Source organism: Melopsittacus undulatus, chromosome 1, assembly GCF_012275295.1.
Source record: "Melopsittacus undulatus isolate bMelUnd1 chromosome 1, bMelUnd1.mat.Z, whole genome shotgun sequence".
Taxonomy (NCBI): Eukaryota; Metazoa; Chordata; class Aves; order Psittaciformes; family Psittaculidae; genus Melopsittacus; species Melopsittacus undulatus.
This window is the reverse complement of record NC_047527.1, coordinates 125562350-125589962: the sequence shown is the minus strand read 5'-3', so window position 1 is coordinate 125589962 and position 27613 is coordinate 125562350. Positions and strand designations below refer to the sequence as shown.

At 37.4% G+C, this 27613-nt stretch overlaps 1 protein-coding gene across 1 annotated transcript in view; it reads left to right on the top strand.

The window, feature by feature from the left end:
- Positions 1–27613, top strand: part of THSD7A (thrombospondin type 1 domain containing 7A) — a 191866-nt gene that overhangs the window by 148589 nt on the left and 15664 nt on the right. Inside the window, exons 14-22 of the mRNA XM_005153055.3 lie at positions 1392–1655; positions 10876–11054; positions 14645–14650; positions 15306–15439; positions 18155–18308; positions 19138–19279; positions 19751–19866; positions 25662–25779; positions 27444–27589. Of these exons, the coding sequence (XP_005153112.2) occupies positions 1392–1655; positions 10876–11054; positions 14645–14650; positions 15306–15439; positions 18155–18308; positions 19138–19279; positions 19751–19866; positions 25662–25779; positions 27444–27589 (1259 nt within the window). The remainder of the gene's footprint in view (positions 1–1391; positions 1656–10875; positions 11055–14644; positions 14651–15305; positions 15440–18154; positions 18309–19137; positions 19280–19750; positions 19867–25661; positions 25780–27443; positions 27590–27613) is intronic.

Here is a 27613-nt window from a genome sequence, read left to right as displayed (position 1 = left end):
TATAACGAAAATCTCAAGAGTGAGATTTGGCCTCTGTTAGAGCACCATTTGCCAATTAGTCTGTATTTCTGTGGAGGAAAGCTAGCTAAGGGGGGTGCCCATTAGCAGTCTCAGAAAGAATGTGATATGATCCAAACAGTATCCCCTGCTCCATCCTCCTGTAAATCAGAAAACCCGTGGATGATGAATAATTCATGATCCTCAAGAAGGCTCACTGTGACTGTCTCATAATTCCAGTGAACTTTATGCCAGGTTTGCCTCCACAGGGGGAAAAAATCCTGATGAATATTTTTTATTGTTATGAAATAAAAACAAAGAACCAAACACACACACACACAAATCCCAACCAAAACAATGAAACAAGAAAGAAAAGATTCTCTTACCACGCTTTTAACACTTCAGAATACTTCCCTGACCCTGCTTGAATTAATCCCTTCAAACTTGCTAAAACAGTGCTATGTTCTGTGGTGTATTCTCTGTAGCAATGTGATAAAGCTGACTTGAAGTGAATTCATAAGTATTTCTAGTAAAATAAGGAGGAGAAGTGTATTTTTAGTATGAAGTTGTTTTGTCAAAAGAAATATAAACTTTTCTGCAGGTACCTTTTATATTCTAAAGGCAGCGCTAAGGGTGCTGCAAGGTTGTGTTGTCTTGTTTTGAATAAAAAGGAAAATAGAATAATAATATATAGTAATTTCTAAGTAGCAAGGATTTTTAAAAGTACTTTTGAAAAGACTTGCACATTAATATACATGAGTTGTCTAGAATTGAAAGGAAAACCAACCAAACTTTACCAAAGAAGATTAAAAACTGATTTAATGCAAAGTGGAAGGTGAGTGGGTATCTATGCTTCAGTTGGGGTAGGTAAAAGAGGAGAGGTTTGAAAAGAAACAAATTCACAGAAGGACCTTATTCTATTAGAGGGGAAGAATGATAATTATTAACAAATGCACTGTAACATGTGATAACATTAAAGGATTTAAACATTTTGAAAGAAGGCACTACTGCAAAGATGCATGTTATTTCCTTCTGCAATTTCCTTCATTTTGAGGAAGCTTTATCCAGAGACTTTTTTAATTGGACTGTGTGCTGCTGCTAAAACAGGGGAAAAGGTATATTTAATTGCTAAATTTTCAAACTGTATGCCCCAAGCACTTTTCTTGAAATTAGATATAAATATACAGCTTTATTATAAAAGTTGTTGCCTTTGTGTAAATGTAGATATGAGTTACTTCAGAAATTCATGTCATTAACCTAAATGAATTAAGATTAATGTAACTAGTTTTAGGCATATGCATTTGATTGCAAGCATTTGTTACAGGTGTCTAAATGAATTTTTAAAGAGATGTATACTGTTACAAACTTTCTAAAATAATGATTTCTCGTTTTAGGAAAAAGTAAGAAAAGAGATAAATGCAAAAATTCTCAGTTGTATCCTCTGATTGAGAATCAATTTTGTCCATGTGACAAGTACAGTGCTCAGCCTGTGGGAAATTGGTCGGACTGTATTTTACCAGAGGGTAAGATGGAAGTATTGCTGGGAATGAAGGTGCAAGGAGATGTTAAGGAGTGTGGACAAGGCTATCGGTACCAGGCCATGGCATGCTATGACCAAAACAATCGACTTGTGGAAACATCACGATGCAACAGTCACGGTATTTAGAAACCTCTTGATTTTCATCTGTTTACATATCAGCTGTATATGTATCTGCTTTATTTCATATAACTTTATATATGTACAGGTAGAATTAGCAGATTAATGTTTATTGCTTTGGCTGCATTTTATCCAAGATACCTTCAAACCCAGCTCATTTTTGCTGACTTGCAAAATAGTAAACTTATTTTTTACTGCTTAACTACAATACAATATGTAAAAGTTAGTAATTTACCATGATTTTACTAGGCACTTTAATAGATAAAAATAAAATCTTGTTGTTTTTCCTGATAATAGTGTCTGCAAATTTAACAATAAAGCAATTTAGAAGGGTCAAATCCTCAAAAAATAAATAGGGAGAGTACAAGACTATTTTGGAAAGGCTGAAACTATTTCCACAGATCGTTTAGATAGCTTTAATCTCCTTAAATAGCCTTATCTTTACCATTTGCTCTTCAGCACCTTAACAGGCATGCCTTGACCTGAGTTCAACAGCATACAACACTTTCTCCATGTAATTCTGTCATGTGTAAAACTAGGACGTTTAAAGACTGTGTATTCTTTGTACTCACATTGCTCCTGGGGGGAACAGTATTCCTTCCTAAAGTGGATGCATCTATAGTGTTAGGATCAAAACTGACACTTTCTGGTTTTAAGTGAGCCAGAAGCATGCTAATTTACATCACTGGAGTTTTTGTGTTCCTTTGCTTTCATGCTTGCAGTGCAAAATTGTATCTGAGCTATTGGTGTGAAGAGCTGCATGTTAGTCTTAGTGCCATTAAAATGTCAATTTAAGTTTAATTTGTATATGTATTATACTTTCTAATGCAAAATTAAGATAACAGAAAATTCATTTATTTACTTGCATAAAGTTAAAATAGCTAATCAAATAAATTGAATTATTTAAGGGGATTTTAATTAGTGCTATTAATTCCTGTTTAGGAATAATAAATTATATGATAGCGACTGAATTTATCTAGCCAATCTATAGCATATCTTTGTGATGCAATGAAAAGTGTGCATTCAGCTTAATATCCCAAAGCAAAGCTGTAAAATAATTTTGTGAAGAATTTTCTCCTACGTTTTTATTCAACATCATCTTTTGCTGTAGTTAGGTGCTACTGAAAGATTAAGTTTATATACATATATCTGAATGATAAAAGTCTAAATCCTAAACTCTCATGGGACAGGAAATCACTTTCTCTGCTCTGAGAATGTTTAATTCTGCTCTCAGCTGTCTGCTCTGGGTTGAAGTCCGCAAAGGTTTAGTTTTGTTCTTTTGTGTAGTCTAAAATGAACATGCTACACTTGCTTAGACTGAAGAGGACCATTTGCCATCTTTGAAGTACCAAAAGTCGCAGCTACCTCTAGTGACCTGCAGTTGTGTGAGCACAGATCTCTCAGGGATGGGTAGTTGTCCTGGGGAGGTTAGAAGGCTCCTCAGATAGCTGTTAGGAAATACGGAAGAAAGAGTTGTGGAACCACATGAATTGCTCAGCATTAAGTCCAGAGCCAGAGTGACCTTTGAGAAGTGGAAAATTACTAAAAAATTACGTGCATAGAAAACTAGCATGAATGATGGCCTACTGCCTGTCAGTTTTTGTTGGCTTGGGGAATGGGGACTGTCAGGTTATGTCAGCAGCCAAGGGAAGACACGTGAGGGAAGAAGCTGTGTGTCCAAGAACGACCTGTAGCTGTTGTATGTGGTAACATGCTGCCTTGATGTACCTTGACAAAGAGATGAGAACTCTTTCTTTGTGTGGAATGAGCATGTACATAGCTGCTTTCAAGACCTCGCAGTGCAAGAATCAGAGATATAAAAGAGGAAAAAAATGGGGAAAAAAGGACGTTCTCAATGATCTGTGTTTACCTTGTTATAACTCTTCATGGTAGCAATTTCTCACCTAATGGATTTTATTAGTGAGTGTCACCTACACTCACAGTGACCAAAATGAATAATAACCGAGCATAAAAGCTACTAACAGTATATGGTTCCTAAACCTGCTGTAGCCAGGGCTACCATTTGTAGGCTACTAACACCAGCAGGTTCCACCTTCTCAAAAACGCAGTATAGCATTGCACTGTTTTGGTTTTATTTCTATAGTTTCATCCCGTTTTTTTCACAGATTTGAAGACTCTTTTAGCTCTTTTTGCAAACTGGAACTGTTTGTGAGTCATTACTGTATTTGTTGTAGGCTGAGAAGTCTGAACCCTTTGGTTTTTGGAGTTGTGAATTATGTTTATTAGGATGACTGGTTCCTTGATCCCTCCCTGTATCATTACCTGTTTTGGTAGTGAAGTACAAGGCATCTGCAAGTGTTTTCTTATCAGTTCCATTTGGGGAAGTGAGTACCTTTATCTTGGTCCATGGTGCAGTGTATGGGCAGATGAAGCTTGGAACTGATGCTAAATTAATCCTACATTGTACTTCCTAAAATTGTTTTACAAGAATTTCAGCTGTTCCGGGAATGAGGTATCTAACCTGACTTTGATACTAAGAAATAAAACTGATACTAACAAATACTTCACTAAATTGATGGTTTCCTTTCCAGTAGCTCTTCTAGAACAAAAATCTGTTATTGATGGGTGTGGTACATTAATATGGTAAAGATGATTTCTAAGGATTAACTGTCTGCTTTCAGCACTTTTCCAGGTTTAGCAGACTTTCACAAGGTAAAAGATACAAGGGGGCTAGAACAAATGATACAGACATTTCTATATCATTTCAGTATATGTTTACTGCCGCCTTCTGAATATCTACTTTGTATCCATGGATTATGTTCTTCTGATTTGTTTTATTTTTCTCAACATATATAAACTGCTGGTTTGACAGGTAAATCTTATTTTATATCTTGCTGGTATTTATGATGTTTTTTTTCTGTTATTTCCATGCCCTTGTTCTATGACAGTTCTTCAGTTTGGCATCATTTCTAGATTTCAGTGTGCTGCTTGTTTTTTTTCTTTAAGAGAAAACATAAAAAGCTATATTATGCTAAATCAACAAGGGACTTCTGTGGTATCACAATAGTTACCCCACCTGCTAGGAGATAAAGTGCCTTGTAGCTTCCCATCAATCTGCTTTTAAGGTTTTAGTTTTTCAAGCTAAACTTGACAAGACTCATAATTCAAGCCTGCTTGGGTTGCTTTTGTAAATTCTAACAGAATTGCTTATTTCCCTATGGAAGCTACAACACTGAATTTTTCACTAATGTCATAACTGATCCAAAAGAGAGTCAGGTTTACCCACTCTGTTATCTGCTTTATTCAGAAATCTGTTTTACTGTTATTTCCTGTGATCCTGTTATTTCTTTCCAAGCAGAATAGTATGTAATCACAGTTTTTATGATTTGGCAAATTAGCTAGGAGAGCCAGAGGATTAGGAGAGAAATCAAGGCTGTTATTGAAGGGGAGATGTTTACTGTGCAGTGTCCAACTTTTACTCGAACTTTTGCCATCTCCTGACACTTTGAAATCACAAGGTGGAAAGTGGGGATAATGGTACTTCTTTGCCTGTGACAACATCCTCTAAATCTAGCAAGAGTTGCAAACTACACCCACACTAATGTTATTCATATATCATGGGATATTTTGTGTGGTATACTAAAATGCAACCAGAAGCTCACATTGTGAGACTGTCAAAAGTTTTTTGTAAATACTGTCAAGTAAATTTATGGTCTCACAAACAGGTCAGTATTGCAAGTCACGCTGTTTTCAGTGGAAGGAATCAGAAGACAGACCTGCTGTGCAGTGGCAAAAAAAATCATAAGCTGTTTGTTTTATGAAATATTGTGTGCTGAAAATCACAATTCAGTTGACTTAGGAGAGAAATGCAAACAGGAACAGAAGAGTAAATACTTCAGAGCAACAGTTTCACAGACACCTAGTAGCTAAAGGAAGGGTGTGACATAAGAAAGGCCCTAAATTAGTAGGATCATGAGAGGATTCCTGCAATCATCTTTAAAATTTTGGGTGCAGTTTTAAAGTCCCAAGTACAAACAAGTTTCTCAAAAAGGCAGGTGTGAACATAACAAAAAAGGAAAGGCAGAATATGGCTAAATATATCTGCTGTTACTGCTAGGAGAGAATGCTGGAGAAACAGAAGGCAGAGTCCTTCTGAAGACTGTCCTTAGCTTTCTAATGTAATGTAATGATATAATGCGTCAAAAGATGTCCCAACATCTGCAAATAGGTGTAAGTTTCAGGTGCAAGAGGACAAGGTGGGTTTTTTTATTGTATTTTCTTTTTATATGTGGGTTGTTGTTTTTTTTTTTTTTAGTATTATAAATGCCTAATATTTTGATGTTTCTTTTCAAAATATTTTGTTTCCCATTTGAGCTAAATTTGTCAATGAAAGAGAGAGCAGCATTCAGCTGCCATTGGAAAAATTTTGCTGCTGGTATTTTTTCACCATACCAGTTCTGCTGAGTGTGGGCAGGAGCTAACAGCTGGCAGCTGGCAGCAGATGTGGTAATACCAGCTAAAAGTGGCAACTGAGCTGTTGTTTACCTGTTCTCCTTAATGGAAGACACATAAATTGCTCTTCCTCTGGTGCCTGCTTTGTTTCAGTACAACATAGGTAATTTTACTGGAGAAATACAAAAGTGTCTAGTTTGCTTGATAGTCAAGTGTGAGAAGGTTTTTTTGCCATTAGAAAAGCCAGCAGTTATTTTTCATAGCTTTATCCCTGTCATCGCTAGCCTCTCTACAGCTCTGTGGATGATGACATGTGTCAACCAGCAATCTATTTTAGTGTGTTTGTGAAAAAAAAGGAAAGGAAGAATCATCATGGTCCCTTTAAACTGCGCTTTGGAATTTTCATAACCAAAAAAAGAACAAAAGCAGACCACTGTCATGCTTATGGACTACCCTATATAAACCTCAGTATTTACTTCGCCTCCATCATATATTAGTTATGAATCATGACCCACATAACCTGAGTGGTGGTTGTGTTTGCATCTAAGTGAAGGCAAACATAGTAGCATGGCAGACAGATGCAGCATTTTTATATAGGTCGTGTTACCCTTCTTAATTCATGTCAGTTTACTGTTAAGACCTTAGGCACAGTCAGTCAGTCCAGGATAGTTTGTCTGCTGCCTTATTAGTGTGAGATTATTTCCCCCTTTAGCATTAATTAAATGAGATGCATTGATTTGTGCTGACTCTACAAAGCCCTCCATGGCTACAAGGCTTATGCAGAGGATTAGAGAGGAATATCGGCGTATCAGCAAATACTTTTACAACAGCTGCTAGGAGTATCAATGTGAATCAAGGAATTTTGTATTTAATTGCTTATGTGTGCGATATAAAATTTTATATGTTATAACAGAGTCTATTGGATCTGAGATGTCAGTTAGAACTTTCTGTATCCACTTGCATTAGGATTAGTTTTTAAATCTTTTTTTTCCTCCTTCGATATTGCAACCTGAAGCAATGCAAATTTAAAACAAAAAATAGAAGGGTGTTAAAATGTAATTGGGACTTTGTCAAGCATTTATTCTAAAATAAATATATTTCCCATACCAGATTTCAATCGAGTCTTAGGTTCTCAAATTGTTATTAGGATACTTTGGTGTTTCGTCACTTGTATCTTCTCTAAGATTATTTCCAATATATACAAGAAGCCATATTTGTCCTATTGTATGTTCTCTAGGAATATGCTACCTATTGCCTTACATCAGAAATACTGGCGTAGGCCACGTCATTATGCTGCCACTGTATCCACCCTGTCAATAGGACGTCAGTCATGAAGCAGACATTCATCAACTTGAAAACCTGTAGTTCACCAGAGACACAGTTGCTGATGCAGAAGATAAGATACTTAAGCATTAACAATTGTTCACAGGTTTTGGAGCTTTGAAGGGTAATCCTTATAAAACAAAAAAGGAAAAAAGGTCTTACGGAGTTCAGTCTATCTTTCCATGGCTAGGCAGGAATATGAATAGTCTCAAATACATACATAATATTCTGCTACACGTGAAATGCAAATATTTGTACATTTCTTTGTCTTGGAAGATGAGATCCAAGAACTTTATATTTTCTTGAAAAAAAAGAAATCACAAACAAACAAAACCAAAAACCAAAACAACAAACCCAACCGACCAACCAAAAAAACAAACAAAACCAAAAAAAGCTGTGTTAAAGAACACGAACCATTCTGACATCACAGGTTTTTTCTTGGAAACACAGCATGACATAGTCATGTCATGAAAGCAGGAGCATAACTCTGTCAGTCCTAAGGACAAAAGAGTTCATGTAAACACTTTCTAAGATGTTCTTTATATCTGCACCCTTTGACTCAATAGTCACTCTGTTCTTGCAAACTGCAGGTACAGTTTGTGGGGGGGAAAACCTTATATCCACCTACTTAACCTGCTTTGTCATTAGACAAAGTGTGAAGTCCATTAAAGTACTTCTTTATAAATTATCCATCACATCTGTTAATTACTTTGTTCTACAGTCCAGGTTTTACAGCCAATTAGCAATGGGATAATAAACCTTTCCTTTTCAATGAGTAGTTGAGTTCATGCTCCTAGTGGTTCAAAACCATTTGTTAAATTGTGGTTCAAAACCATTTGTTAAATTGTGGTTCAGTAATCTTCAATGCATAGCTGTGTTCTGCTCATAGTAGACAGCTGCCCATTTCACAGCCTTGTGAAGTTCAGCTGGTAAGAACTGAAAAAAAAAACATGGACAAGGTTTACAAATGCAAGCACCTGAAATTTAACAAAAACAACCAAAACCAAAGAGTCTAAACTTTTCAAAGTTCCTGAACATCATCTTTCTTCGATTTGATGGGTGGTGGATATAAACTTCTGGAGATTATCATCCTTAGTCACTCTAAAAGATATGTTGACATACACACAGAAAGGCATCTGATGATGTGCTTCAGAGAAGCTTTTTCTGAAAAATACACTTAGATGGCTAGTAGACGGGGTGGAACAAGTCATTTGCAGCAAGTAGTTTATTTTTTGTTAATTTCTTCTTAGAATAGAATGGTTTGGTTTAGAAGGGACCTTAAAGATCATCTAGGTCCAACCCCCCCATGCCATATATTTTTAAAAACTTGCATTTGTTTCTTCGAGAATTAATTACAGAGGCAGAAATTGAACAAATGCTAAATGGCAGAATTGTGTAACTGTAAGAAAAAAATGGTAAAAAATTATAAAAATAAATTAAGAAAAGTGTCAAATAGAAAGAAAATGTAATTATAGGAAAGGTTTCTCCAGAAAAAAAAATACTTAGAAGTTATATTGAAAGGAAAGGCAGCATTTCAGAATCTCAAGAAAATTCATAGAGCTATAAAACTTTTACTTTGTTCTATCACACAATAAATATCACTAAACACTTATTGCTTAGAGGGAGTCGTTTGTTTCAACTTTTTGTTTTGTCCATTTTCCTTCAGGAGTTTTTTTATTGTATGAGTATATGTTTTTGTATAACACCTAGAGGGCTTGTTAAAAACTGATTTCTGGGGAAGATATAGAGCTTGGTATTTACACAGTCGAAGTTCATTGTAGGATGGGGCTCTGAGATAGGGTGCATTGGATTTCTAAGACTCACCCAAAGATACCAGGTAAGGTGAAATGTAATCAATTTTTCATTTACTGCTGCAGGGCAATCCATGTCACCATCTCTGATATACAGTGATACGATCTTCAGAAAATATATTTTGTCTAACACAGTGTACCTTTCATACAGTATCACTGAGCTGATCAATCAAATGGAGAGAGATATTTAATAAACATGCTTGTAATTCAAGTTAATAACATTCTAGGAATTTTAAGAAAGATGCATTTGGTGAGCAATAGTTTAACACTGCTTAAATTCAGAAAGTACTCTATGTATTTATTTCACTATTTAACACTTCCAAACAAAGGAAAACTGTAAAGGGTAAAATCATCATCTGAACTTGACAATAAAATATTCTGAATGTTACTGTATGATTAAAAAAACTCCCAACCTTCTGTTATTTGTATCTAAAACAAATTAATGGAAGCAACTAGAAATAGATATATAGAATTGAAATCCTTTAACTGTTTTGATTCTTTACACAACTTATGATAGTTTTTACTGGTTGCTTTTAGAAGAGACAGAATAGCTTTACTTAGAAGTATAGGTTAAAAACATAAGGCTGCTGACATCAGCTCTGATTAAAATGACAGTGATAGCTTTCAAGCTAAAAAATATTCAAGATATGTGAGAAACATTTGAAACCACACTACCAAACTATGCTAGTCATTTGAGAATGATTGTACCGAAGTAGGTGTTAATTTTGCAACTGTGTTCATCAAATATTTAATTTGCTTTTAAATGAGGTTAATGCAATGAGGTTTCTTTCATCTTTAAAGTGAACATTTGCCAACAGTAAATACGTTGCATAAGGAAAGGGGAGAGGAGAGTTCGTATAAGTTTGGGTATACTTGTAGTAAAAATGCAGTAAAGGCCAGCTTTCTAGTTGAGATTTTATAGCTTCTGCTGCAAATATTGTCATAAGTGACACATACTGTAGAGCTATGGTATATGTTGCTTTTGAAAGAAAGACATTTTCACTTATTCAGTGGATTGAGGCCTCATGTTACTCCCTGCAGACCATGTCATACCCCTTGCCAACCTCTCAGAACCGATGACTTATCCAAACCAAACATCTGCTTTTCCATTCAGTGCAATTATTCAGTGTGCTGCTGGGGGCAGATGGTTGTTAATCGGCAGATCATTAATGTGGCAAGCCACTCTCTAGCCTTAGAAAGGTCACAAGGTGTTAAGTTCCCTCTCTCCAGGCTGGTAAGATGCATATCTTTTGATTCAGTTGAATTTTTGCTGTAAAGAGCAATTGAATTACTTCCTATAATTATGGACAATCTTTTAATTTAATATTTTTTTCCTTAAAAAAAATTAAATTGGTTTACAGTGCAAGAATGGTGCAACCAAGAATTGGTTAGTGTCAATTACACTGTAGCTGTCAGAAAGTTACAATCCTGAAATCTGGTGTGACTCCTAATCAGATCGCAGTGAGGATGCTCAGCTGCTACTCTAACACAGTCTCCAGCTATGTGTGTCAATTTTCTGCAGAATTTAATTTAGTCCTAATGATGAGGAAATCTCTCTATTCACACAGTTCTGTCGAGTCAAACTTTGGACAATCTAAATGAAGTAGACTAGGGCTTCAGGGAGAAGTGGCAGAATGACATGCTAAGATTGCACTTTCTTTTCCATTGACACAGGTTATATTGAGGAAGCCTGTATTATTCCATGTCCCTCAGACTGCAAGCTCAGTGAGTGGTCTAACTGGTCTCGCTGTAGTAAATCCTGTGGGAGTGGGGTAAAGGTTCGGTCTAAATGGCTCCGTGAAAAACCCTACAATGGTGGAAGACCCTGTCCAAAGCTAGATCATGTCAATCAGGTAATTTGATTTATATTTACATTATTTATACAGCTTTTTCTATAGCTCAGATAATTCTTTCAGCTGTATTGTTTGTTGATGTAGAAAAACTATACAAAATAAAGGGACAGATGCGGATAGAAATGTGGGTTTAGATTTCCTAAGTCAGCAAAGGATCTGCCTTCATTGCTTCCTCATCTGCAAGAACTTATTACATTTTCTGAACTGCAGATTGGAGACAATAAAGCATTCTTACATGCAGATTGTGAAGACCACATTTGTTTTTTAGTATCTCCTCTCACAAATGGGTAAAATGTCTCAATAGAGATTCTCAAATTCGTAACATTCTTAGTGTTGTTCCCTAACCATTTTAGATCACAAAGTAAATGAAAATTTCTCAGGCACTCACACAGCACGTTCCCAGTGTCCCTTAATGGGTTCAGGCTGGAGCTTGACCTTCCAGGTACACTTGCTGCAGCACTGCAGTTCCTGTCAGGGATTCACTTCTGAAGTGAAAATCCCAGTTCTCCCACTAACCGCACTTGATTTTTTTTGGAGTAGTCTGGCTGCATAGCCTGGATCCTCTTCAAGTGAAACTAAGCCACAAAATGTGATCCAAGTTCCACACTTGGAGTACTTTGACCACTAATTAGCAATTAGTCTTTGGGACCAAGTTTAGCACTAGTCCAAGTCAACCCCCTGAAATTTGGTTGAGAGTTTTAAAACAAAAAGCCTTCCTTGTCAGTTGACTTATGCTCTTCAGAGTTGATTTATATTCATATTACTGTTGAATTTAATTTAGTCTGCAGAGGCATGTTAAACAGCCGCACAGTCTTCTCTGTAAATATTCAAAGATTGAATAAAAATGTGCTGTCAATTTACATTTGAATAAAAATGCATGTACTTAATATTATCCTATTGACATTTTGCTAGCAGAGAGTGAAATTGCTTGTTGATCTGATTTTCTACTTTAGGGAATGTAATTAGTTCTAATTTAGAAAATAATAAGTGTTAAACTGTAGCTAATAAACTAAGTTTGTGATCTACTTTAACAAAATACAAACTAGAATAAGGGTTGCTGGATTTGAGTCAGCATGTAAATATGCTTTAAATTAGGAGGTATGTGTTTCAATAGGAGCAAATTATAGTCTCTACAGAAGTCTTTTTCCTTCTCTATTATGCATGTAGTACATAATAAGCTTATATTTTTCTGCATCAAAGGTGATTTTGCTGGAGGTCTGTTAGCCACTTGTATGCAACACTATTGCCCTCTACCGGTACTTTGACTGGAATTTGATTTGTTGCTCTGTTACATGGTACTTGCCAAATGATAATAGGTAATTCAAAATGTAATTATTGTAAAAATAAAATTGAAATTTAGTACTTTCATGCAAAGGGAGCCCTACAGATAAGATAGGAATGTCAAAGAATATAGAGACTGAATTTTTCATTTCTAAGTACATTCATTCTCAATTCAGAAGCATGCAGGGGAATATACCTACATTCTAATTTTGAGTTAATTATTTAATCTAAATGTGATCCACCACTCATTCAGCTGGAAAACTACTGACTCTTCAGAATATTTATTTCAATCATTAAATGTAATTTATTTAGGTATTTATTACTTATACATGTAGCATGCTTATCTGCGTACATACAAGGCACAAATGGTTAGATCAAGTCTTTGGTTCCCGTGAGTATGTGGAAGATGATATACATAGGGGCTATGCTGTAAAATGAAATCTAGGAGTTCTGAACTCTGAGGAAAAACTGCAAGGTGTTGTCTAGCCCATTCAAGAGAAGTTCAGAGGGAGGATGCTGGCAGTCTGCTAGTGTGTACATAAAAGGCAAAGGGGGAGGAAATAATCAATTTTCCATGGCCAATGTGGATAGGATAAAAAGCAGTCAGCTTAGACTGCTGCAAGCAGATTTGGGAAAACCTTTGGGAAAACTTCCTAATGGTAAGGCTGGTGAAACAATGAAATAAAGTTCTTAAGGTATTTGTCAAGTTTTAAGAGAATGTTGCTCTATTTCTGTCAGGGCTGACATGTATGACTGTATTTTGGAGAGAGGCTGAGCACGGTATTCACTGGATGTTGTCTCATTGAGCGTCTTTTCTCCTGGGCCATGCATGCCAGTGTGATTCCCAAAACTACACTACAGCTGAATGAAACTTGCTTAGTACTTGCTTCACTAGGCTGAAAGTCGTCATAATTACAATAATAATAGTAGTGTCAGGTTTGTTATAAAATCATTCCAATGGCCTTCAGAGGACTTCAAATGAAGAGGCTAATCTGAGACTGTTAGAAAAAATATGGACACCCATTTCTTCATTGGCACCAGGCATTATTTCCCCCTTATCCAACAGGTGGGTATGCAATCCTTACACCACCCAACTGCCATGGCCTGCAGTCACTGTTACAAAAATGCCAGTAAGGACAGAAGCGCACCATTAAACACATGCAATGAGATACAAAGTTCTCCGTTGTCTTTCTGTCAAAATACCAAATTTTTATGTTACTGGAAAGGTGTATGAAGAGTTTATGTATTTCTTTCTATGCCAACCAGGATGAAAAATATGGAGATATTTCCCTAAATTAAAGCTCCCTTATTCTCATTTTGGAAATCCCAGATACTTTCCACATGGCTACAAATTGTGCAGAGTCCAGTATCTTCCTTAACATGCATTTACACCACCCATCTTTGTGTCTGAGTTAATGCTTATGTAGTTCAAAGAAGGGCCCAATATGCTGAGTATGTTCATTTTCTTCTGCATGGGCTGATCAGCTGCATACTGATACATCAGTCTGTCTACGCATTCATTGTGCAAGGCATTATTTTGTGTGTGTGTGTGTGTGTGTGTGCGTGTGTGTGTGTGTGGCTGGTGATATTTTGTTGCAAGTTAACTGTTAAACTGTCAAACCATCAGCCCTCTTTCTACCCAAGCAGTGTTGCTGAGAAGAAATGAAGGACTTGTTTAAGACAAAGTCTTAGATGGTCTAGAAATTTTAGTTGTGCTGACTTGATACCCAGAATATGTGAGGTTAGCTGGTATAAGATAATCTTGAGGGAATGGGCTTTAAGTAATTTATGCATAATTAAGCTACTCAGTAAAGGACTTAGGAACTTTTGAAGGATGAGTAGTGTCAGTTCCTTTTATTCCCATGAATCTATTGTGCTTAATGCTGTCAGAACAATATCAGTTAATAGAGAATTCTAGTATCCTTCAAAGCCATGGAGGATTTTCTCTTGTCTTAGGGAAACTGCATTCCCTACTGTGTGAAGAGCTGATGCTCATTACAGGCAAAAAGCGAAAGAAGTTTTATTGTGTGTTGGGGACTGAAAAAGAGGATGGCAAATTCACAGTCTCTTCCCACCAGTTGTCATTTATAAACTTTTATTTTCTTCCAAAAGCAAGCTTGCAAAAATGCCATGTGACAGCAAGGGAGATTGAAGAGGAAAAATAGGATGCCTTTTGCTTGGCAGAATTCGTAAAGTATTATTTGAATAAAAGCAAAATTACTGCAATTTAAATACTTATGTTTCACTCTAATCATTCTTTCTTTTTATCTTTGTTTTTTCTTTTGGGTTCATGAAAAAATGTTCGTCAGGCTCAGGTAAGAGTTTCTTAGAGAGATAATCTTAGCATATACTTCTTGATTATGCTCCAATGTTTTTGTTGTCTGTTCTTTTCTTGTAATGTATGCTTGAGAAGATATATGGAGCACTGTATAAATTACTGTATCACATATTATTTCATTTTTTTTTCAAATGTAAACATAATACCAGTGCTGGTATGCAAATATATTCCAGCAATTTTACGTATCCATAATGAAAAATAAAGTGAACCTGTACTAGTATAGCTTACCTTGTGCTCACATCTCTTCAGAAATACGAAAACCCCATAATTAATGACAATGGGATGGAACAGCTGAAGATAGATGTGAAAGACAGAAATAAAGTTTTGACAGTTTTTTCTGAAAGGTGTACTCATGAGCTAGCCTAGTTACAGATTTTATGTTAGTTTTGTGGAAATGGCATAGCATGGGTTTGGGGGCAGAGAATTGTCATTAGATGTCTTAGCTTCTAAATTCTGTTATTTCCGTAGTTTTCTATCAGCTGTTTTATCTTTATTATTACTACAGGTCCTCAGTCAGCAAGTTTACATTTGTTACTCTTACCAAAAAAGAGCTTTAACTTTTTTTTGCGTGATCACTGTTGCATCTTTATCTTCTTGTGTGCAACAAAACTGACTCACAATGTGGTCTCCAGGTATATGAGGTAGTTCCCTGCCATAGTGACTGCAGCCAGTACGTATGGGTTACTGAGCCCTGGAGCATCTGCAAGGTGACCAATGTGGACTTAAAAGAGAACTGTGGAGAAGGTGTTCAAACAAGGAAAGTCAGGTAAAACAGTACTATTCATCCTTCACTTTAGAAAAATATTTACTGAACCTGGTCTAGGCATCTTCTATGCTTGCTCTTCATCCTAGAGCTCAAATCAAACAAATTAATTAAAATTAATTAATCTCACATGATACTGTACAAGAGCAAGTAAAGCAGTACATGGAGTTTGGGTTGGTTGGGGTTTGTTTTGTTTAATGGCTATCTGCAAAATGATACACAATTTATAAATCTCAATAATAAACCATAATGTGAATTTAGTTTGAAGGTCAAAAATGAGAGCTGTTCGCACAGTGAACTGCTAAATGCTCTCTTTTCACTGCCACAAGTGCTTATAAACTGGCACAGAATCACAGAATCCCAAGGGTTGGAAGGGACCTCAAAAGATCATCTAGTCCAACCGCCCTGCAAGAGCAGGGTAACCTAGAGTACATCACACAGGAACTTGTCCAGGCAGGCCTTGAATATCTCCAATGTAGGAGACTCCACAACCCCCCTGGGCAACCTGTTCCAGTGCTCTGTCACTCTTACAGTAAAGAAGTTCATCCTGATTGTCGTAGTTTAAAACCCAAGCAGCACAGCTTGTTTCACGCCCCCCCCATACCTCCACCAACCCCAGAGTCACAGCCCTTCCGGATAACTCTCGGTTACATCCTGGACATGTTGTGCTGTGGTATGGAATACCTCTTTGGCTAGCCTGGGTCAGGTGTCCTGTCTCTCCTTCCTCCTGGCCTCCCCTCCTCCCTGGCAGAGCATGAGACTCACAAAGTTATTGGACAAACCAAACATTTGAGCAGTAACTCAAAACATACTTGCTATCAGCAACCCTTCCCAGCCCGAAAGTCAAAACACAGCACTGCACCAGCTACCAAGAAGGAGAAAAAATGACTGCTACTGTTGAACCCAGGACACTGATGTTCACATGGAATCTCCTATGCTCCAGTTTACACCCATTGCCCCTTGTCCTATCACTGGATATCACTGAAAAAAGCCTAGCTCCATCATCCTGGCACCCACCCTTTACATATTTGTAAACACTGATGAGGTCACCCCTCAGTCTCCTGCAAGCTGAAGAGACCCAGCTCCCTCAGCCTCTCCTCATAAAGGAGGCTTTCTACTCCATCATCTTTGTGGCTCTGTGCTGGACTCTTCCAAGCAATTCCCTGTCCTTGAACTGAGGGGCCCAGAACTGGACGCAATATTCTAGATGCGACCTCACCAAGGCAGAGTAGAGGGAGAGGAGAACCTCTCTTGACCTACTAACCTTTCTACAGAGTAGAGGGGGAGAAGAACCTCTCTTGCCCTACTACACCCTTTCTAATGCGCCCTAGGATGCCATTTGCCTTCTTGGCCACAAGGGCACATTGCTGGCTCATGGTCATCCTCCTATCCACCAGGACCCCCAGGTCCCTTTCCGCTTCACTACTTTCCAGCAGGTCAAGCCCCAACCTGTACTGGTACATGGGGTTGTTCTTCCCCAGATGCAAGACTCTACACTTGCCCTTGTTGAATTTCATCAAGTTTCTCCCTGCCCAACTCTCCAGCCTGTCCAGGTCTCGCTGAATGGCAACACAGCCTTCTGGTCTGTCAGCCACTCCTCCCAATTTAGTGTCATCAGTGAACTTGCTGAGGGTACACTCAGTTCCCTGAAGTCTTAATCCTTTCTTGAACAAGGTTAGAAATATTATACATAACTGGTCTCACACAGTAGCATGTAGAGAGATTCCCATAAGAATATTCTTTAAAAACCCGCCAGTATGAAAAGTCAAAATTCATCAGTGTTTACGTTGAAAAAAAGACTTTAACCATCAAAGATAAAGAAAAAAGGTGTTTCAGCCCTTTGGGACTAAAACCATTGAACTTCTCATTTATTATCACATAATGCCGTTAAAGTGCTAAATCTATATGCTCCTGCTGTATCTCTCCTGTTTACCTTAGAATGGAGAGAGAGCAAATAGTTTCGTTTGATAATGCATGACAGTTGTAAAAAAATAATGTGGTCAAATTAAAGAAACTCCAAATACTTCTCTGTGTGTAAAAGTCTTCCTATTGATATGGGCTTTTGTCTTGGAATTCTGGAAAACAAATGAATGCCTCTTAATTTGAATGATCCTAATCCTGTACTAGTTGGTGTGACAGGTGGAAGGGATAAGTTAATAGCAGATGCCACTTCACTGGAAATACTGTGAAGACTGTCATCTTCCACTCTATAAAACTAAGCATATTCTTTTCTCAATTTAACTGGGCCTCCGTCTGCTAATTTAATATAATAGTAGTTAAAAAGCTTCCATGTGGATTAGGGATCAATACTAATAATATAAAATTTTAAAAGTTTTAGTAGTTCTAGATTTAAAATTATTAGTTGAAGCATGCACAAAATATGCCTGAACTATAGCTGATTTGCATTATTCTGGCTTACCTCTGGTAAGCTAATGGCAAGTAAATCACCTGCCCAGAAACTTTCAGCCAGTCACTGGTAAGGACTGTCTAAATTCTGTGTATTTCTTTATATGCCTGCTAACTGTAAAAAAAGAGGATTATTTTTGTCTCTTCAGCTTTTTTTGAATACTCATGGATCAATACTTAGTTCTATTACTTCAATTGCTTTATGTTGGTTATATGCTGACAAAATGTTAACATGTTTCAGAATACTATGGAACAGAGTTGCTGTACATAATCTGTGGCAAATGCAGTTTATGTGCACTTCTTTTTTTCCAGGTGCATGCTAAACACTGCAGATGGTCCTTCTGACACTGTAGAGGACTACCTCTGTGATCCTGAAGAGATGCCGCTTGGTGCTAGAAAGTGCACGCTACCATGTCCTGAGGACTGTGTTATGTCTGAATGGGGATCATGGTCTCAATGTTCTTTGGTAAGCAGTCTAGTGAAATTTAACATCTGTGGCTTTAGGAGGTACTTAAAAAATGTGTACATGAAGTATTGTGCAAAGATGCTGAATTGAGTAGTGATTACATACATAAATATCTGTATTTACTGTCATCTTTAGTGCCACTGCTGGTTGCAAATAAAGTGTGCCAGTATTTTCCCTTAAGTATAAGTGTTGCAAAACACAACCTATAATGTCCCCAGTGGTCATTCTTAACTGTGGGGTACATTCTGTGTGGTGGAATAGCTTTGCCAGTAGCTTGTGAGTCTGTCTTTGAGCCTACCTGTCAGACTTTCCATAAGAGTGCAGTTACTGTACTAAAAATGGCACTATTCTGTTATGAGTAAAATCTGTAGATCAAGGCTGAGCATAGAAAGATCACTTTAGGTCTTCTCTCCCCTTCCTGCCAGCAATTTCAAAAAGAAGTGTCAAAAACCTGCAAACCAAACATAAAAATGTGTTTCAGACCTCTCAGTATTCAGGCTCCAGTGTACTATGTTATAGCATTTGGAAAGTGAGCATCACAATATCTAGTTTATGAGTGAAATGGTTCCAAAGCACTAGTACTGAAATATGAACTAGTTACAGAAGTAGCAAGGGGTTACAAGTTAGAGGATATTAGAGGATATTCCACCCTGGGTGGTACCAAGGTGCAAGTGCAGACTAAATTCTGAAATAATAAAGAAATAGTTTCTCTTACACAACAGCATGACCCCATTGTTTTAAACAGATCACTTAAAAGGCAGCTATAATGTTGCATGAAAAGTTTTTAGGGGGCCAAAATACCTAAGTTGTTTCCAACCTCCCTTTCAAGCCATGCAATGGAAGTAGTGTCCGTGAAAGGTCAGCTGAATCCCTGAGACAACCAAATGATGGAAAGTCTTGTCCTGCTGCCACCGAGACAGAAGTCTGCACTTTGAACAAAAACTGCTACCACTATGACTACAATGTGACAGGTATTTATGGTATTATGCTTTAGTGACAGCCAGGGACCATGGCTTACTTCCATTCACCTTGCAGGACAGATTTTTCAGCTTTCTATTATTATTTGGAGGGAGCTGTGGAGCTTATACTGAAAAGTGATTCAGGCTATTTGATCTATAGAAAATATTACTGTGGCTTTGCAACTTGGGTGGAGTGTGCATGCATGCTCAGGCAATTTATTTCTCCTATAATTTTGTGTTTTGCTGAAATTCCATGCACATGAAACCAACTACAAACTTTTTAGGAAGGCATCATGCCACTATTTGAAGTAAAAGTGGATGTTTCAAAAAGTGTATAGCAGCTGGGCTCCATGAGCTTTCAGGTTTGTAAAAGTTGCTTGTGAGGATTATTTTAGGCAATCAAAATTAGCATTAAGTAGGAGACTGGATTGTTATGAGTTTTATCTAAAATGTTTGCTGTGCTAATGAATTCCTTATTTCCAGACTGGAGCACGTGTCAGCTCAGTGAGAAGGCCGTGTGTGGTAATGGTATCAAAACACGGATGCTCGATTGTGTTCGCAGTGATGGCAAATCAGTTGACCTAAAGTACTGTGAAGAGGTGAGTGGGTACCTGTGAGTAAGCTCCCTTTCAATGGTGCTAATTAATGTTGAGCCATCTGGGCTATACAGCATGTAGCCCATCTTTGCCAGATGTTTTGCAACACTATTCATGGATTGTTAAGTACCTCTGAAATGAACTGTGCCATCAACAGGGATTTTTATACAATTTCCTTTGGTTACTTCTAAGTGCCTCCATGAACATATGCTAATTATTATGTCCTGAAGGAAAAGACACAATAATTAATAAAGTAGAATAAAGTTAATAAATCTTAATCAGAACACTAATCATTTTAATTTCATACAATTTCTGCATGGAACCTTGGGCAGCTGCCAGTATCAATCATTTACTCAATGTGCTGGAAAATATTTCTCATGTGCCATTCTGCAGCAAGGCTGAATGCTAACTTCTTCTCTCCAGCTGTGCAATGCAAAAGATACCCAAGCTGTTATGAAAAATTGTGCAGCATGAGTACAATATTAAATAGGAACATATATGGAGAACTTTAGACAGGGGCTCTTAAATTTTGAAGGAGCCATTTGGCAAATGTTTAAACTAATTTAAGATTTGACAGCTCTGGTTTTCTGACACTCTGCGTGTTGGTCCTAATGTTTTTATTTACTTGGAGTCAGTAATGTGAAGGAAAATGGGAAGACAACACAAGTGCTATATTAAAGGCAATCCCATGTGTTTCTGATGGAAGAAAACTGAGCTCATTTCGGCTTCCATTCTCTTGCCACCTTGACAACAGAAATAAAATCACTTGCAGTGGGGGACTAAGGCTGAGTGAGCTCCACAACAGCTTTGGTATCAACACACCTTCTAGTTGAGCTTTCCTGGCTGGTAGCTGCTTCTCCTGGTTTCAGGACAAGTGGAGGGAGTCAGGAACTCATCATGTACTTTGGACTATAGTTTTGTAATGGTCTATCTGACCTACCTATCTAACTCCAATCTCCTCTGACATCCTGGACTCCTGAATCCACAAGTCCTTAGCAAAGACAGGCACCTTTTGTCCCAAGTTCCTCCTTCACACATATCTTTTGGTTTTAGGATCTAGTCTCATAACTTGATCATTTATATCTCAGGAAAAATCTCAGGATCTGGCTACCCACCAACAAGCTTCTCTGAAGTTAATAAAGAAATGAATGCATCAATGCATTCTGTTAATGTCTTAATGCGTTAAAAGAAAAAAAAAGGGCTCTTGGGTAATTTGTAAGAGACTGCAATATTGATTAATTCGTACCAATACATGATTTAAAACATCCATCCACATGAATATTTCAATACAAAAATATATGCTTTATTTAATTTTAAGGGGGAAAAAATTCTTCTACCATAAAGCCAAGAAATTATTTGTGTTATTAACCAAAGATTTTGAAAAGCATTTAAAACAGATTATTACATTGTACATTAAAATCTCATTGAAGAAAACCTTTGGACCTTTCCTGCTTTTAAGGAATTAAAGTTTATTACTCTGAGAAATAATTAAGGTAGCAAAATAATATCTCAAAAGCTACTTGCTGTAAATGACTGGCTGTCAGATGTCACTGAAATGGGGTACTTTATCATCAAACACTGTGATAGTGTCATATTTGCTGCTTTTATTTGCTAGATCATACAGAGATACATTGTCCTGTAGAAAGCTCTGGTCCACTCCCCAGTCACACTGTTAAGACCATTTGTTGAATTAAGAAGTGGTACAATGAGGTCAAAAGCTGATCCAATAACTGTGAGGAGTAAAACCTGTTAACCTGATTAACAAGAAAGCCAAGCTCTTGAGATTTTACCAGACCCTTCGCGCTAAAGATGTAAAAGCCAACTCTGTGACCTTCCAGGTCATGAGAGTATCCAAGAAATTATCAAAATGTGAATACATACTTCTTACTGATTTAATCACAGATAGTCCTTCATGGTGTTTGGTTTGGTTGTTTACTGTCTTTTGCATTATAAGGGTAGTGCAGAAAGATTAAGGGAATTTCAAAATAAGGTGCATTTGGTTAGAAAAGTTGATGCAAAGAGAAAGATTGAATAATTTTGTAATAACTTAGCTAATGGAATATCCTTTGTGTTGTCATAAAATTTTATCTGAGATGTGTGAATAAAACAAAAGTTTTGTTAAATTTATATGTAGTTGCATATACAGAACTATGATTCTATTATATGCAAAGAAGAGAGATCAGAATAGCCAAACCTGTCCTGATCCCTAAGAAATTAAGATGCCTGTTTGTAATATTTGCATTCCTGTACAATATGTGGTTCAAGAAAATAATAAAAGCCATATATAAAAAAAAAACCAAACCAAACCTAACCCTTCATGCTGTGTTTTGACTATCTCCATCTCCAGGCATGAGCATCAGTGTAGTTAAATACATTTCTTCCAAGCCCCTTTGTTCTGGTTTCCTAATGCACCCATATGATCTTGTGTTTGTTTCAGTCAATCAGCTAAAGAAGCTAGCCAGTCATCCTGATTACTGCCAGGATGAATCAATTTCTAGAGCTTATTTCCAAGTCCTTGTTATGTTAACATAGTTCCCTTCAAACTCTCATGACACAGTAATGCTGAATTACTTGATCTCTAACTCTACAAAATTATCGCATCACAAGAACTAGGCTTGTTTTTTCCTTGAGTATTTGAAAATAGTATCACCTAAAGCAAGCTGTTCCTGGTTATATTCACATTTATGGGCTTATTTTTATGCATTTATTTTTAATTAAAGATGAGAAAAGCCTAGAAACCAGCAGTTTTGTCTGCATTATGAGGCAAACTTTTCTGTTCCAATGGCAAATAGTCCACTTGTCAGATTACATGATTAACCTCCAGCAGAGGTTAATCTGCAGTGCCAAACATTCCTATAAACACATACAGATATATTTTGTGGACCACAGGTTTGGCAGAGCATGCTGGCCTGGCAGCCTGCTGCCCCTGGCATGTGTTACCAGTACAGGGTGCTCATCTAGCTTGTGATATAACTCCTTCAGTACTTGCCATTCTTGAATCAGAAACCACAACTCATCCAGAACAAAGACTTGCAGAACAGGTACTTAGGACAACTACTGAACACTTTGCCAAATGTTTTCTAAGTTCTTCAAGATGAATAGTGGTTCATCAAGGAAGGAGAAGGATGAGAAAAGAATATGTGAGAATACTGGCAGACTGACAGTTTCCCCAGTCTATTTCAGCAGCACTTCAGTATCTGAAGCATGCAAATGGCAGATCACTGTGGGTAAAATGGTTCACCCCTTCACTTTTATATCTCTCTTGGGCTTTTCCTTCTTTAGATACCAAAGTCCAGTTGAGAAAGCCAGTCTTGAAAGAGAGTAGTCATGTTTCTGTAATTGGCTTCAAAGCATTTGCTCAGAAGATTTAACCCAAATATAGACTTCAAACACAGTTCTTTAGTTTACCCAATTAGCCAAATTCCAGATTATGCAAAGGTTTCATGTGTTGCCTGTGTGCGATAGCTGCATAATTGTTATCCTGTACCACAGAGAAAAGCCAAGAACTCATTCTTTCATGTGTAAAACAGAACAGAGGTCTAAGACCTCATTTGTCTCAATAAATGGTACTGCAAATGCAAATTTAAGATTTGGTGAGTCTATTGGGGTTAGACATTTTCAGTACTTGTATTTTATTTATGGAGGACATGTTAATGTTGTGTCTAATTATTGCTCTATGCTTCCATTTAGTGGGAAATAGTGTTTTTATTTCCTTTTTAAAGTCTGAACTGCTGGTTTTATGTCATTAACCTTTCAAGTCATTAAAATTAATAGGTTTTGAAAAGTCTAGTTTGCCTTTTTTTTTTTAACTGTGTGAGGGCTTTATTCACTTAAGGATGTCCACAGCCTCCTGGGATTCCGAAAGGCCTCAGTGATGATAAGGGTCCACTGGTGAGGGCCAGTGAACAGTCTTTTATGCTGGGAAGCTATTCATATTGTTCAGGATTGATTTTCTTTCACATTTTAAGTCATGCACACTATAATCAACCTATCCTTTTAACTCATTCTGAAGCTGTGCAGGCTGCAGGGATTATTGTTGTCATGCTAATATTTTTGCCATCAGTTGTGTTCCATCTTGCATCATATATTATTATGTGTGTTAGTGATAATTATCTCTTTCCTTCACTGGATGGGGAAAATTTGGACCACAGGATTTTATAAGAACATATAAATAGCTTTACAGGATCAGACCAAAGGACCATCTAATCACTCTACTGTCTCCAAACATGGCTGTAAATACTCTTCCTTCCCTGTGGATGTTTCATCATTTGTTAGTGTTAGGCTGATTCCTGCCAAGAGAAATGCTCAGTACGAAGTGTATTTTTGGGAAACATGCAAGTCTGGCTATTTTCTGTGTTCACTTCTCTCATACTCCTCCAGCATTTGCAGCTGTTACTTTAAGAATGTCAGAGAATTCTGATTTTGCAAAGCATTTCAGGCACAGCTACAGGTTGGGCAGAGAAGAGATTCAGAGCAGCCCTGCAGAGGACTTGGGGGTGCTGGTTGATGAGAAAATGAACATGAGCCGGCTTCAGTGTGCACTCACAGCCCAGAAAGCCAACCGTGTCCTGGGCTGCATCAAAAGGAGCGTGACCAGCAGGTCAGAGGAGGTGATCCTGCCCCTCTACTCTGCTCTTGTGAGACCTCACTTGGAGTATTGTGTGCAGTTCTGGTGTCCTCAACATAAAAAGGACATGGAATTGTTGGAACAGGTCCAGAGGAGGGCCACGAGGATGATCAGCGGACTGGAGCACCTCCCGTATGAAGACAGACTGAGAAAGTTGGGGCTGTTCAGCCTGGAGAAGTGAAGGCTGCATGGAGACCTCATAGCAGCCTTCCAGTATCTGAAGGGGGGCTATAAGGATGCTGGGGAGGGACTCTTCATTAGGGACAGTAGTGACAGGACAGAGCCTTGGGTGACACGGTCTAGTGTGAGGTGTCCCTGCCCATGGCAGGGGGGTTGGAACTGGATGATCTTAAGGTCCTTTCCAACCCTAACTATTCTATGATTCTGTGATTTCAGAAAAACATGCAAAGTTATATTTTTTAAAAAACAAATCAATGTCTTGTCAATTTTTTTTGCCTACAGTAAAATGGGTAACATAATATATATAAATTAAACTTACCACATTAGGAAAAACTCGAGAGGCTTAAGCAGATGCCTAAGGAAGAGTAACAAGGACAAACATATACAAGTTCCATATACTCCTCTCAGCCTCACTTCTTTTTTCATCTCTTGGACTGCATTTGCCCTGTGTCGATTCTGTGTGTTTAAACCTTCAGATTTATCATCCATTAACTTGTTCAGTCTCTTTTGAACTCCTGTAAACTTTTAGCATCTGCAGCATTTTCTGACAAACTGACAGTGCATCCTCCTTCTTTTATTAGTTTTGAACCTGGCTCCTAGCATCACTTGAATCCAGCCATTAATAGCTCCTGATAGTTCAGTATTTTTATATTTCTATTTCAAAATATATTATTGATGCTTCTTACTGATACTTTGTCCTTAACCTATCATATAAAGTAATACTGTAGAGCTGAAACCCTCCATTGATGGGCTCTAATTTGGAAAAATAATTTATGAAAATAGGATTTAAGCATGTATTTAAAAGTCAGGATATGCATTAGGATCATCTTGAAGTGAGATTTTTAAATGTCTTAATTGCTTTACTTTTTATTTAGTAATGTCTTCATGCTTAAAGCTTTAGTTGCCTTGCATTCACCCTGTTCAATTGGATAGCATGCACTAGTGATGCAGACTGGGTGTTATGCTCACCACAGAGTATTTTTTTTTTTAGCTTGGGTTGGAGAAGACATGGCAAATGAATACATCCTGTGTTGTGGAATGTCCTGTGAACTGTCAGCTGTCTGACTGGTCCCCTTGGTCTGAATGCTCTCAAACATGTGGCCTTACAGGTCAGTATGTACCATTGGCATATTTTAAAGACTGAGGGGTTCTTTTTGTTCTTTAATAAATGCGGTAATACCTATTTTCACAGAACTAGAAAATGTAGCTAGCTGGTGAAAATGATGGGGATTTAAATCAGCCTTAATTCATGGAAATAATATGCTTCAGTGAGGCTGTACTCACGGAAGACAATGAGAATTTGGCCCTGAATAGTTTTGGTATTTTTAACAGATGATGGCAACCTCACATGTAATCCTTGAAGCTGTAATTTTTCTATTAGGCAGGAATTTGAAAGTAACTGCTGTTTTTCAGTAAGTAATAACCATCTAATAAAACCCAGTGACTACCCATACAAATACAATAAAGTTGAGGAAGATTTCTGCTCATTGATGTTCTTTTGGGTTTTTTCTCCAGTACTTTTTATGAAAATCCTTCTTCTCCTGTGACATCTCCATTGGAGCAGCTGTGAATTTGAGGATGATGAGGCTGTACTTGGCAAACACTTTTCTATTTAGATATTGTGAACACAGCTGTCGGGGTGATGGATATAGTTCTGCTGATGCACTGTGGCTTGTGTAGCTTGCTCTCAGCAAAACATGCATGTCACGATCATTAGGGTGTTCAATTCCAAATGCATCAGATTGAAATGTGGAATTAAAGATTGTTTTGGCCAGCTAATACTGGGTGTTATGTAGATAAATCTATGTAATGCCTTAAATTATTAGAAGCCTCAGTGTACAAGTGTAAATATATACATATTATTTCAGACTTGGTTCATATATTTATCTATATATAGATTAAAATACCACAACTGTGTTGGTTTTTTTGGAAGCCTTTGTGAGGTGCCATCTCTAGAGCAGGCACTTTACCGATACTTCTAGTACACAATAAAATTTCTGGCTATATGACATGACCTCTCCATAATGAAGCATAATGGCATAATGTCCACTGCAAGATGAAAGAATCAAGAGTTGTCAAAAGGATAAAAATGTCTTCCTCATTCTGCTTATACAAGTATTTGAAAACAAGCCTGTATCTCAGTGATACTGTGCAGCATGCTACTCCTGGTTGAAGGGAAGATTAATGTTGGATAAGCCTGTTGTATTGCAGTTTTCTTTGGGCTTGAGTGAAGAATCCTCTATCTCCTGCAAAATCTGCATGTCACATTATCCAGACAGTCAGTGAGGGAGACTTGCAAGCTGCTTCTGATGCTGCAATCAGACAATAATGGTATACATGATTCTGAATTAAATTGGGGAAGAACATGGCATATTGGTCTCTTCTAGCAGCAAATTCCAGATGAGAAGCCAGAATCACCAATAAAGTGCCACAAAAATATTGTCACATTCAGAAAGAGTATTTTTGCCTATGCTTTTTAACTAGGCAGTTACTACTTTTGCTTGCTGTTACAGCAATCTGAAATCCTTAATCAGACATCTGCCTGCACTTCTTGCAGTACAAACAAATGGTAGAATTTAAAGTGTCTGAATTGAAAACTATAAATCTATATAACAGACAAGAGCCAATAGATCTGCTTTACAGTCCAATTTTTCAAATGTGGAAAAAATTACTTTATTCAAACACAACACTTTTCACCAAAATAGAAGCATCTTGAAGAATAACTCAGTCTAACCACTTTGTTGCTAGTTATATTGCTGTTTCTTATTTACAGGAAAAATGACCAGAAGAAGGACCATAAATCAGCCATTTCAGGGTGATGGGAGGCCTTGTCCTTCTCAGATGGAGCAATTCAAACCCTGTCCAGTAAAACCTTGTTATCGATGGCAATATGGTCAATGGTCTGCATGCAAAGTAGAGGTAAAAGCCATATGGGACTTCGAA